The sequence below is a fragment of the Abramis brama genome (assembly GCF_963993115.1).
Source record: "Abramis brama genome assembly, contig: SCAFFOLD_130, whole genome shotgun sequence".
Lineage (NCBI taxonomy): Eukaryota > Metazoa > Chordata > Actinopteri > Cypriniformes > Leuciscidae > Abramis > Abramis brama.
The window spans coordinates 2,625-16,057 of NW_028156058.1; the positions used below are offsets into that span (position 1 = coordinate 2,625).

Consider the following 13,433-nt stretch of genomic DNA (forward strand, 5'->3'; position numbering starts at 1 on the left):
ACATGGGCCAAGACGAGCTAAACCCAGTCGCCGCCTACGAAGTAAAGAGACTGCCCTGTCCAACCAAAGACAACCCTCGTTGGCTTCTTCCTCCCCTTTCTCTCTCTCTCTCCCTGTTGTCTGTACCAGGTTGCTGCTGTGGTTCGCCATGCTGTACTGTCAGCCAACCAGAGGACAGCTGCCACCGAGAGAACAACTGAGACTCCTGATCACCGACGGCAGAACCCACACTCAGCAAGTGCATGTTCGACTCATCCAGCCCCGCCTGGTCTACAGAGCACACTACCCCAGCTCCGTAGCCCAATACATCTGGGCAAGTGCCCAATGGACAGAGGACTCTCTCTCTCATGCCGAGGCCAAGGTCGAACACATGCTCAACCAACTTGAGAAAGTGACTGTTGCACAATCGGGACTCCTAAGCACCAACGACCACTCCAGACGGTTCCTGGGATCGTTGCTCGGAGCCGTAGCTGCTGCCAGAACTCTGTTTAACATTGGTATGTCCAGTGCCAATGCAGCGAACCAGACCATGAACTCCATGAAACTGCTGTTTACTATCTTCCAGAATGACTTTGCCCCGACTCAGCTGGTTACAGCACTAACGACAGACATGCTGTGGGAGGTTAGCTCCTCCAGTGACAGCCTAGCCACAGGCGTAATCCCACCGCACCTGATACCCTCAAGCCTCGTGCTAACTGTGCTGGCTTCCGCCGTCAACATGCCAGCTGACCCTCTACAAATACACCTGGCCTACTCTCTGGGTAGCGCCATCCCACTCTACGTCGATCCTGAGCAGAGAGAAGTGGGCTTTCTCCTAAATCTGCCTAGCATCAAGTCAAACCGAATCTACAGACTTACAGACATTGTCAAGGTCAGGTTTCGGAAAAACAACACCCACATCAAGATACGCACTCCAGACGTGGTGGCCTACCACGACAGCGACACCCAACGGTACTCGGCTCCAAACCTGCACCTGTGTACTTTGACCAAAGACATTCATTATCTCTGCCTTAGCAAACCCTTACTCAGAGACAACGCTGAAGAAATCTGCGGGTTGCAACCCCTGGTCAGCGACACACGCTGCCCCGCTGAAACCAAGCCTCGCACACAAGTCACAGAGACACAAGCAGAGATTGTAGGTGACAGATGGCTCGTCAACACTTCCGTGCGCACAGCCACTCTCACTCACGACCAGCATGACACAACCAGCCGTGTCAACATGCTCAACCAGAATACGGGACTTCAAGTACCGAAAGGTGTCATCCTACACCTTGATGGCCTGACATTGTACCATCTTCCTAACAAAGAGTACCAAACAGCACTGAAACTCCCATCCTCCAAGAACTACAACTCCACCTTAGATCCAGAACTGGAACTCTGGATTGAGGAAAAGGGTGTCCCAACTCATTGACCCTGCTCCTGTCAACACAGCCCTCCGAGCACTGTCTCGACTGCCCGTTCTGAACACTTCATCTGCGGTCCAAGCCTGGACCGCCGCCGACATTGCGCTGTGCATCTCTACAGGTAATCAGCCACACCCCAACACTAGGTTTGGCCTCCATTCTGTACAGAAGACTCAACGGGATGCGATCCAGCCAAGCTCACGACAGCCGTGTCTGGAGGTTTCAGACGGAATCCCCGGAAAGGGGGTGCCAAGTCAGAGACCACGCCGAACCTCATCGAGCTGAATCCTCAGCTCCCAGAACCACCTGCCTTCCCCCATCAGGATCCACCTGCTACACGACCATCATGATTCACCTGCCATCTGCCATCGCGATGATTGCCGTCCGATGATGTCCACACAAGGACTTCATCTGACGGAAAGGGGGAGATGTAGCATATATGGGCTATGAATCATTCGTTCGTTTTGTTCTGAATTAACAAATTCAGACTCTCTGTGTTTTCTAAGCACATTCCTTCCCAACACATCCTTTGCTAAAGCTTACTAAAGCTTTTAACCTCCTGACTCTTGAGCATCTAAATTACCAGTATGGAGTCACCAGGTCTGGGTTTAGGTTGCGTTCTGACATCATTTACGACCCTGCATCCTCTCCAGAGACAATCATCTACATCTTCCTGAAGCTTTGCCAGGCTTCAGAAGAATTCCAATGCACCCCCTTCTATAGGATAACACTTTACGACCCCAGGGAGACTGAGGAGTCATCCCACACACACATACATACACACACACAGACAAACATCCTTTGTGTTTAACTTAGAACTTAGAAATATCCTTTTAATATATGTACAATTCCATTATGCATGTGTGATTAATTTTCCTGCTTTATAATAGAGGTGTGGTTTTCTGGTGTAACTTCGAATCTTAAGTGTATTTCTAAAGAATGAATCTCTAACAGGATCACATTCCTGTAACATTAACACTGCTAGGTCATAAACTTTATGACCCCCCCAACAGGAATTTCAAGGGGAACACAACTCTTATTTGAATTCCGACAAAGAAAGAGGAATAAACCCTGCAATCATATATTTTCTATAGGTATAGCCGCTTAAGAAATGTATAAACATGGATTTGATTTCCCTGTGTCATAGTAGCCGATATCAGGGCTTGATAGTCGTGTGAGGAAACTTTAAATGTGTGTAATTCTGCATATCTCATGTAACTTTGCATCTCTATAACCTTCATGTGATGTGTTTGATATCTCTGTAATGCTCTCAATCTAACGGAGTTGAATTTCGATAACCAACTGCAGTAGTTTGCATCATTTGACACATTTCATATTTCTGGAGCCGAAAGGCTTAAGTCAAACACCACTGAAATTCGAGCCAGGAGGCTGTTCCAAACAAACAAAGGAATCTTCCCGCTCGAAAAATCTCGACAGATGATTTGCCCTTCCCGTAAAAAGGGGCGGGGAGGGGATTCCCTCAAAAGACGGAACTTGCCTGTTTCTCGCTCTCTCTCCTTCGGAAAACTCTCTCCTGCACTTGTCCGAACCCACTTCTTCAGAAGATCCATGGCTCCCTTTTAGGGAGCATTCTCCATTCTCCGTTTCTCTTTTATTTTTCTTTAAGTCTTTTCTTTATTTTCGTCTTCGGACTCAGCGAAGCAAACGCAGCAGGCAACTTCACCTCAAAGAAAAAGACTCTCTTTGAAATGCCCGCGACCGCGCTCCTCTTCCTTAAGGACGTGCACGAGCACTGCGTCTGAGAGAATTCCTGGCTCCATGGCTCCTTAGGGAGTCCTCATCTCCGTTTTCTTTTCTTTACTAAGTTTTATTTTCATATTCGCCTCTCCCTCCACAAAGGGAGATGAACTCTGAATCATTTAGTTGGTAACTTCACGTTCTGTGAACCTTTAAACCTTCGCGCGAGTCTGCTCGCACCGGAAGACACGAAAGACCGCACAGATCCAAAAGGACGACCCACGCACGCTCGTCTTTCACAAATACAAAGAGAACCATACGCAAGTATTGATTGGGTTTTATTGATGTGATTTCTTGTTGTCTCTCTCAAGGTTACATTGCCTGTGATTTTGCCATACTGAGATCATCTCGGTGATCTCTCTCATCCTGACCTTTAGTTTCACTTTCTCCCTTTCATCCTCTATCTCTCTCATCTGTTATCCTTTTGGTCTTGTAATGTTTTCGTCCGTATGTTTCTGTTGTAAATATATGTATTTACTCTGTGTATACTCGTAGTTTCGATGTAGTATTAGTCCAATTATTAAAATTCCATATATCCTTGATTGTCTCTGTTTTAAATGCCCATATAACCAAGTCAATGAGATGTTTCGATTTTAAGCTACATGCTTTATCTTGTTACGATTTCAGTAACCTAAATTTTATAAGGACAGGAGAGTTGTTTCAATGGCCAGAAAACAGCTTTCTTTGAATTATAAGAAGTGATAACTTTATTGAGAAGTTAAGTTAATCTTACGGCTGGTTGCTGGACAAACAACTGTCTGATAATTACATTAATTTCCATTAAGGATTATCTCAAATAAATCGATCTGAGATAAGACTATTGATATGAATGAGGAATTATAATTCGTTGTAATTGATTATTCATATGCAATCGATCTATTTTCAACTTCGATACATTTAATGTAACTGTAAATATTTAATATATTAATCATATTCATGATTAATTATTAAAATTCCCTATAGAACATTTGAGCTATTTGTTAATGTACAACCCAGTGTGGTTACACCGGACAAAGATTTTTTTGGTTATTGCACTTTTTATAAATCGGATCTGTTCTTTTATTTGTGCACTTTTTTAATATGTGCGATGTCTATATGTCTATAATTCTGTCTTAAAATGTATACGCTTATCAGCTTTTTTCCCCTCGTGTTTTGGCTGCCTAATTGTATATCAGGCTGTATTTTTCTATATTTTGTCTATATGTATTTTATATAAGATATAAGTTATATTATAAAAGTAATCATACAGTGCTCTGCAGCTTTTTTCCCGCTTCTTGTTTTTTCTTCTATATTTTGTAGCTGTATTGTGCAGAAGTTCCTCATTCAGGCTTGCCAGCAGCTTCAGGAAGCGTATGTCAGGCTTGATGTATCTCACCTTTATGAGAAAATCAATGGCTTCCTCTACACTTTTGAATTTGTGGATCATGAGGTATGCCAGAAAAAGAGTAGGGGCGTGGCTGACACCCTCAGTGCAGTGAATGAGCACCTTATCTGTGGAAATGAAAGCAGAAAGACAGTCAGAAAAAGTCCCAAACAGTTTGTCACTCCAGAAAATTTGATAAAAAATCTTACTTTTTGGGTTTCTCCGGGCCTCGTGAATGAATATGGCAGCTGGCAAGAAGTATTCGCTGATGTTAAAACTGCACGTTGTAGGCAAGCCACAATAAGTGATGTTCATGCCTTTGTAATATCCCGCCCCTGTATTAACGGTTTCCTTCAGGTCTTTCTTCGATGGGACTCCCAACAAGACCCTCAGATTCTTCTTCACGGCAGCAGCATTGAGGATGTGAGTAATACCCAGCTCCTTCAGTCTCTTTCGGTCCCTTGCTATCTCTCTGCAAAAGAACACAACATCCAAGATTAGTCTTTCACAAAAGAGGATTTATAATGTAGAAATATAATTTTGTTTGATTCCTGTTCATACTCCTGCATTACATCATTAATCACATGGTTTATATTAGTCTAAATGGATTGTAGACTTACTCATTTCCAATGAAGATGTTGTCCCAGACCATAGTGACAGGTGTCTGATGCAGTGTACAGGCATTCACACGCTTCTCCAATGGGAGACAGAAATCTGTTGCAATCTGCTTGTAACCGATTAGATAAGGAACGCTAGGACCTGGAGCACACGACTCATCTGAATCAGCCAGATCCAATTCAGCTTCCATCTCAGAAATGCTTGGAACCGGGATACACGACTCATCTGAATCAGCCAGATCCAATTCAGCTTCCACCTCAGAACCGCTTGGAACCGGGATACACGACTCATCTGAATCAGCCAGATCCAATTCAGCTTCCACCTCAGAACCGCTTGGAACCGGGATACACGACTCATCTGAATCAGCCAGATCCAATTCAGCTTCCATCTCAGAACCGCTTGGAACTGGGATACACGATTCATCTGAATCAGCCAGATCCAATTCAGCTTCCATCTCAGACACACACAAGGGCTCTGGAACAGCTGGATCATTCCAAAAAAGCTTTTGGATAAAAGCCCAAATTTTGTTCAACTTGCTACTTTCTGAAAAAAGAAGAAAACAAATAATTTGTTATAAGAAACATCACCATATCTGCACCAATATTTTCTAATTTCACTGAACATGAAACATGCTTTGTGAAATTTTATTTATTGAACTTGGACCTTTATGTTCATTAAAAAGGCTTATTATTCTATTGTAGGCTCATTTTGTAAATGTGATCAACTAATTTAGACATTCGCAAACTGGGTGCCGGTGTGATGAGACCTGCTCTGCCAGATTCGCCTCGAAAGTCGCGCTATCTTTGGAAGCGGAGCGGCACAGAAAAAGTAAAAAAAAAAAAATGGCATGACACACCGCGATGACGCCATTTTTGAAGCGCTCAGGAGTTGTTGTTTTTTTTTATTATTGAGAAATAAACGAGTTTACATACAAAATAGGCATTGAACAAACAATATATTTTACAATTCTCAAAAAACAGACGCAGTTTCAAATAACAATGAGTAGCGGGCAAATTCTTTCCTTTTTTCACTGCAACAATCACACTATGACATCATATGTTTTAAAAAACATAATTCAACATTTAATTTTTAACATTTTTTTTTTTTTAAATAGCCCACCTGCAAATAAATTATATTGCAAATAATTTACTAAATGCTAAAAGTGAATTAATGTAAATGATTATTTTTTCAATCCTGTGAAAAGCTCCCCTACTTCCCGTGCCCCTAAATATATCCTCCTGAGACCCAGAAAAAAAATATTTTTTGAATTTAGTTTTTTTTTTTCATATCATCACATTGTTTTTAGAGCATAAGAAACAAATGGTAAAAAAAAAACACATTTTTGAAAAATGATGTTATGCTATGTCCCCTGTAGTGGACACCAGGACTGTTGTTTAAAAAACTAAAATGACATGAAATTATATGTATAGGTAAAAACAATGGGGGGTTTTTTCAATCACCAATAAATTTCAGGGTTTCAGGATTTATTTTAACTAAAATTTGTATAAAGATGATTCTCAACTATGTTATGAAAGATATAACGGAATGAATTGATACATCATTTTACTTTATGCAATATGTGGGTAAAATGGCCATAAATTAATATTCTCATTCAATGCAGTGTCTATACACTGTATCTAATCTGCACATTAATGTGTTCTTAGAGCAACATTTAATGAAAAAAGAAGTGTAATAATTGGAGTAATAAATAATAATATTCAATATTTCATAGGAATATTGATGTATAATTTATTTCCATATTCACTTGTTGTTTCTCCCAAAATGCCTGATAAACATGATTTAAGTCCTGGTGTCCTCTACAGTGGACGTGTATGAAATCAATGCCCTGTTCTGTAACAGAAAGTCCTTTTTTGATTTGAAACCCCATAACGTTTTCCTCCCAGACAGCAACATAGTATCAGCCCAGATCCGGCCCAAATCTGGTTCATGTGGATTTCACACCGTCCAGATGTGGGCCGGATCTGGGCCGACACATGTTGCTGTCTGGGCTGAGATCTTGGTTTATGAAATACAATTTGAAAAGTAGTTGTTTTTGATAAGTTGTTTTCATGGTGAAACCTCCACACATTTGGTATCTCTGAAAAGTCCTGAATGTGCTCTTTACAGGTTGTGACATGTGACATATGGTGTCAGAGAAATTCACTAAAATATAATGTCCACTACAGTGAACAAAAGTCTATTCCAGGGTCCCAGAACAGTGGAACAGTTTTAATTGAGAAATAAACTAATTTACATACAAAATAGGCATTGAACAAACAATATTAACATTTTACAATACTCAAAAGACAGACGCAGTTTCAAACTCAAATAACAATGAGTAGCGGCAAATTCTTTCTTTTTTCACTGCAACAATCACACTACTACGACATCATATGTTTTAAAAAACATAATTCAACATTTAATAACACTTTTTTTATAGCCCACTTGCAAATAAATTATATTGCAAAATAAATTACTAAATGCTAAAAGTGAATAGATGTAAATGTGCATGTTTGACATTGACCTGTTGGGCTGTTCTCAGGGGTTCCAGGAGAAGCATCGATCCCACTGCTGCTCCCTGCCACTTCTGTTGGGGACACCAACACTGAGACGACGTCTTTGACGTTATTCTCCAGCTGCTCATCTCTCTCTACACTAGCCGAGGTTGAGTTGTTCACATCAAGGTCAACCTCCACAACGTTCCCCTCTAAAACGCTGTAGCTGACTGACATGTGCTCGTGTGTATCAACCTCCAGCTGCACATTGATCACTGCCGAGCTCCTGGAAAGGTCGTTGATGGCCTCGCTCATCCTAATCTCCACCTTCGAATTTGGTTGTGCACGGCAGCAGAGCTCACCGTCGACGTATATCTCCAGACACAATTCTCTTAAGTCTGTAGACATTGCGAGTTGTGTATCTGCTGACAAATTAAAGATGCAGTTGTCAAACTGTATGCGATGTACACTGTGAGTAGCCTACGCTGAGTATAGACTGTCTGTATATAGAATGACGTCGTATTACTAAAGTTTTCTGCTACAATGCAATAGGATATTTCGCTCAAAATCGCTTCTGCTCGGGAATATCGCTGAACTGCAAGAGATATCGTGAGTCTTTGTAATCTGTGCTGTCTGTGACGTAATCAAACATTATGACGCGCCAGAGCGGCTCTGTGACGCGCCGTCCATGGTTGCCATAGAAATATGGAAGGCCAAAAGGGCCAAAACGTGTGAAACTGTCGCGTTAACGCGTATTTACGCGTTAACACGCAATTTACGCGTTAACACGTCATTACGCGTTAACGCGTATTTACGTGTTAACGCGTAAATTGCGTGTTAACACGTAAACGACGTGTTAACGCGTACCTAAATTTGGGACATTAGCACCACCTACTGGTTTGGTGCTGCTCTTGCTCAAACACAGAGAACCTAAATTAAGCTTGTAAATAGCAGTTTTTAAGGTGAAAATACATGTTCAACAATGACTTTTCAGAATAATTACAGCATATTTTAAATGGGCATATTTAGACAGTTAACTATAACTGTTCAAGCCTTAAAAGTCATGACCATTTTCACAATCACAATAGAAATTGTGTAATATATTTACACATTTCTCCAAACAGTATTTACATGTACACTTATACTGTAGCATATTTCTAAAGTATCTTTTTATAATTGAACCACTATGCATTATTTGTTAGAGAACCCCTTCTGTTAACACCATTAAGCCTTGAATCTGAGAATTTAGAAGAATCTGAGATTTGAGATGCATTGTTTTGCAGTATTTTTCGAAGATAACAAGCTCAATAAAATATAACAAATAATGTATATATATATATATATATATAGGCTATAAAGGTGGTTATAAATTAGAATGTCTTGGAAAAGTTAATTTTTTCAGGAATTCAACTTAACAGGTGAAACTGTCCATAAGCAAAAGTGGCCCAAACCAAGTATTGAGTACATATGCATTATACTTTTCAGAGAACCAACATTTCTGTATTTAAAATCCTTTTTTTTTTTATTTCATGTAATATTCAAATTTTCTGAGATTTTGAATTTGGGGGTTTCAAAAGCTGTAAGCCATAATCATCAAAATTATAACAAATAAAGGCTTGAAATATCTCACTTTGCATGTAGAAAGTGTATATTAGTTTCACCTGTAAAGTTGAATTCCTGAAATAAATGAACTTTTCCACGACATTCTAATTTATTGAGAAGCACCTGTATGTATATATATATATATATATATATATATATATATATATATATATATATATATATGCTATATTACAAAGTTATATTACAACACACACTACACACAAACACAAACACACACACACATGCGTAATAATAATAATCTAAAGTGATTGGCTTGAATTTTTAATAAATGAAATGAAACAGAACTTCTGCTTTTCTTTTTTTACAATGGATATTACATTGTGAAATCATGAATATAGGACCAAAAGTAATAATATTTTATTAATACTACACAGAACAAGAGATTAATCTATATTCTCGCCAAAATGTTGGATAGATTTGGAGTGCTAATACACTCGTGATCTATCTATTCAGTTTCCTGGAAGTTACCCTTCCATCAGTGTCGTTGCTCATGATGGCTCATGAGGTATGTTCAGCGTAGTGCTTGAGTCACTCTATCATGAATAATTCAAATAAAATAAAGGTGTTGTGTCACGGTGACACCGCCTGTCGTTACTGTTTGTAATCATTCTCATGACTATTAATTTGGTGACGCACACCTTCGTTTTATTGTATTTATTCATGAGATTGCGAAAAAGCGCTTACCTCATGGATTACGATGAGCCTACGTCACCTGGCATCTTCCGTTCGGTGCGCGCCCGTGATGAGAATCGTAGAGAGACGGGAATCCATACATCGTTTTTCCAAATTATATATTACACTTCTTTACAGGTAACTGTGAACAAACTAGCTTTAGGTTATAATAAACACTGTTAAACATATTACGGTGGGTTGAAAATAGTTTTTTTTTAAAACTTTATTTAAGTTTGTCATGAGATTGTTGCTTCGCAATTAGCGCGACAGCCTGCCATTATATGCAATACATCAAAAATACCGTTGCATGGAATCCATAAGAGTTGATGTTTCAGAGTTATGCATTTTCTTCGACTCACATATTTGGTCATTTAACCCCCTGTGATATTTAACAGCGAGTTATAGTACTAGAATAGGCTAGCCTATGTCTTAACACATTTAATCATTTTTTCCCCCAGAGTTTCCCCACATTTGTATGGTATTCACAAGATAATTAAATAATCGATATCAATTATATATAAAAAAATAAATACTTTAAGGCTTTTACTTTTATGGCACAACTAATCAAATAAAATGATGACACAAAAAATCTAGAAATTGGATGCAGTTATTATAAACTTTATTATAAACTGAATAACACAACAAATAAGTAAAGATAGATAGATAGATAGATAGATACATGGTTTTACTACAGTTCTATTGTATCAATACAGTAAAACCATAGTAACCATCACTGTAGTAACCATGGTTTTACTAAATTATCTAGAATTACATTCAAGCCATTTTGTTACAACAAACATCTACAAAATAACAACAGAAAGAAAAGTTACCATTCTGTGATACAGAGTTGATGACAGACAGACATAACTAGGCTACATAGATATCTATCATAGATAGATAGATGAAACCATCACATCAGCATTATTTCCTAAATATATTCCTAACTATATTACACTTATTTTATTCCTAAGTAACTATATTACACTATAATACACTTCTTTTCAGGAGGATTACAATGGCGCTGGGACAGTTTCTGTCAGATTGCAATAGAGCATTTCGGGAGTGCACCCGATTGGCACAAACAGACGACCAGGACTCTATTGAAACAATAATTACAAGGTAAGTTAACCTAAAAGGCAACTGATTATTAAGAAATATCTGTTCCAGCTCCTCTATTTTTGTATTTGACTTAAATTAAGGTAAGGCTATCCATTGATTGCCCTGTTTCTTGTTAAATTCTGTCTAGAATGGAAACGATGGCACGGAGTCTTCAATGGGCAAGAGGGAGACTTTGTGAATCCCAACTAGCTGACGGACTCTTAAATTTAATTGACGAGTTTGTGGCAGATGTTCGGCAGCAACGACAACCTGGTGGTATTGTTGTTTTTCACTATGAGAAACTAGTGGATGGGCTGGACTATATCGGAACTCTGATGGATACAGAAATATACTTTCACATTAGAGGTTTTAATGTTCAATGTACCCACACTGTAATGGAAAACATAAATCATGCAGTTGGATAAAGTGTAAAGTAAAGCATACTTGGATAAAGTGTAAAAACAAACAAAAAAAAACAGTCAAAGTAAGGTGGATGTTAAAGCACTAATCATTGTTATATCTAATTCAATGTTTTCTATTGCAGCTTTCCTTGGTTATCAAGTTCCACGCGTTAGGGGACATACTGGGCGTCCAAAGTGCCACATCACATCTGAACAACTGCAGTTTTTACTGTCTTTACAGTTCACCATACCCCAGATTGCAGAAATACTGGGCACTTCAAGTCGCACTGTGAAACGACGTCTTGGGTAAATATAGATCTTACTTATGAACCCAAGGGTATTGTCATAATTTTGTTTAATTGCATAATGATAATTGTCAGCTTGACTTCACTACTTACAAACTTAAAATCATATAGATTTATTTAAAATTAAGTAAAATAAATCAATGTTACACTCAGAATTATCTTTAAATGTTTGATCCTAAACAGATCATTCAATCTATCTCTGCGTGGCCGTTTCACAAACATCTCTGATGCGGAGTTGGATGAAAGAGTCAAACAGGTGGTCAACGGCAATGACTTACTGGGTCCAGAAGCTGTACGAGCAAGACTTTTTGGAGAAGGTCTGCTGGTGCAACGGAGGCGTGTTCGCCAAAGTATGCTCCGGACCAACCCAGAAGGGGCTGCACGCAGAGCCATGTCTTCCAGACTACGCAGGCGGACATACCGAGTTGCAGGGCCAAATTCTTTATGGCATCTGGATGGCAACCACAAGCTAATTAGGTAACTTCCTCTTTTATATATATATATATATATATAAAATACTTCAGGTCAGGACAATGTTTTTTTAACAAGTGTATTAATATTGCATTTCATTTTCAGGTGGAGAATTGTTATTCATGGGGCTATTGATGGTTTTAGCAGACTTGTTACATTTTTGGAAGCTTCAAACAACAACCGAAGCAGCACTGTGATGGAGAAGTTTGTTGAGGCTGTCGACCAGTATGGTGTGCCATCAAGAGTTCGCTGTGACCAAGGTGGAGAGAACAATGCCGTTTGTCTTTTCATGGAGGTTTTTCGAGGTTCTGACAGGGGGAGTGCTTTGAGGGGAAGGAGCACCCACAATCAGCGGATTGAGAGACTGTGGGGAGATGTTTGGAGAGGTGTTGTTAATGTGTACCATTCACTTTTCACCCTTTTAGAAGACGATGGAGTAGTAGACTGCAACAATGAGAGGCACCTTTGGGCACTCCATTACATCTACCTTCCCCGAATTAACCAGGACTTACATCTTTTTGTCAATCAGTGGAACCATCACCGCCTGAGAACTGCAAGGTACATGTCGCCATATCAATCTTTGTGCGTGGCTGTCTTCGCTTACAGGCTCAAAATCTGACTGGGATTCAAGGAGTGTTTGGTGCTGATGAGCAGCCTGCTCAACTGGATGCAGAAGTGCCTCACTCACCTCAGGTACCCACTTTTAACTGGCCAGACAGCGTTGAGGTCCCCTTGACTGAATATACCCTGGACAATGACCGCTTGGGTGAACTTCAGCAACTTGTTGATCCCTTGGGAGGACCAAGAGACAACCTTGGAGTGGACCTCTTGAGAGAGGCCATTAGGTTCCTTGACTCTCTGTAATAACCTTTTTATTGTTCTTTGTACTGTTTTTACATTGTATTTATGTACAGTACATCTCTTTCCCCATTTTAAGCACTCATTCATCTCACTAAGGTTTGGTTTTGCTTTGTCTAATACATTCAGATTTTCCTTGAAATGTTCATAATATTTCTGCTTCAGAATCCTAGTTATTATCCAGTCAATTTAGTTTAGATGTTTCATTTTACATGCAGTTAACTTGATATCTGCAACATTCATAAGACAATTCTTTCATGTGTTAAAGTCAATAAAACTATAACAATATAAAATATTTCAGCCTATTTATTGTGTGAAATGGTGAACAGGGAAACAGTTCAGTAAAAACATCCAAACACGTTAAACAG

General features: G+C 39.4%; 1 protein-coding gene across 1 annotated transcript; it reads left to right on the forward strand.

Annotated features, from left to right (window-relative positions):
* Positions 1 to 9,647: 9,647 nt before the first annotated feature.
* LOC311077101 (uncharacterized protein) lies at positions 9,648 to 13,068 on the forward strand. Its single transcript, XM_084138895.1, has 6 exons — positions 9,648 to 10,070; positions 10,938 to 11,051; positions 11,179 to 11,306; positions 11,575 to 11,737; positions 11,920 to 12,213; positions 12,313 to 13,068. The coding sequence occupies exons 1-6, from the start codon at positions 9,958 to 9,960 to the stop codon at positions 12,824 to 12,826; spliced, it is 1,326 nt and encodes a 441-aa protein (XP_083995021.1). The 5' UTR covers positions 9,648 to 9,957; the 3' UTR covers positions 12,827 to 13,068.
* Positions 13,069 to 13,433: the final 365 nt, after the last annotated feature.

Coding starts and splice junctions, on each gene's coding strand:
- LOC311077101 (XM_084138895.1), top strand. CDS start 9,958: ATGAGCCTACGTCACCTGGCATCTTCCGTTCGGTGCGCGCCCGTGATG. Junction 11,052..11,178: donor ATTGAAACAATAATTACAAG/GTAAGTTAACCT, acceptor AATTCTGTCTAG/AATGGAAACGATGGCACGGA. Junction 11,307..11,574: donor GCAGCAACGACAACCTGGTG/GTATTGTTGTTT, acceptor TTTCTATTGCAG/CTTTCCTTGGTTATCAAGTT.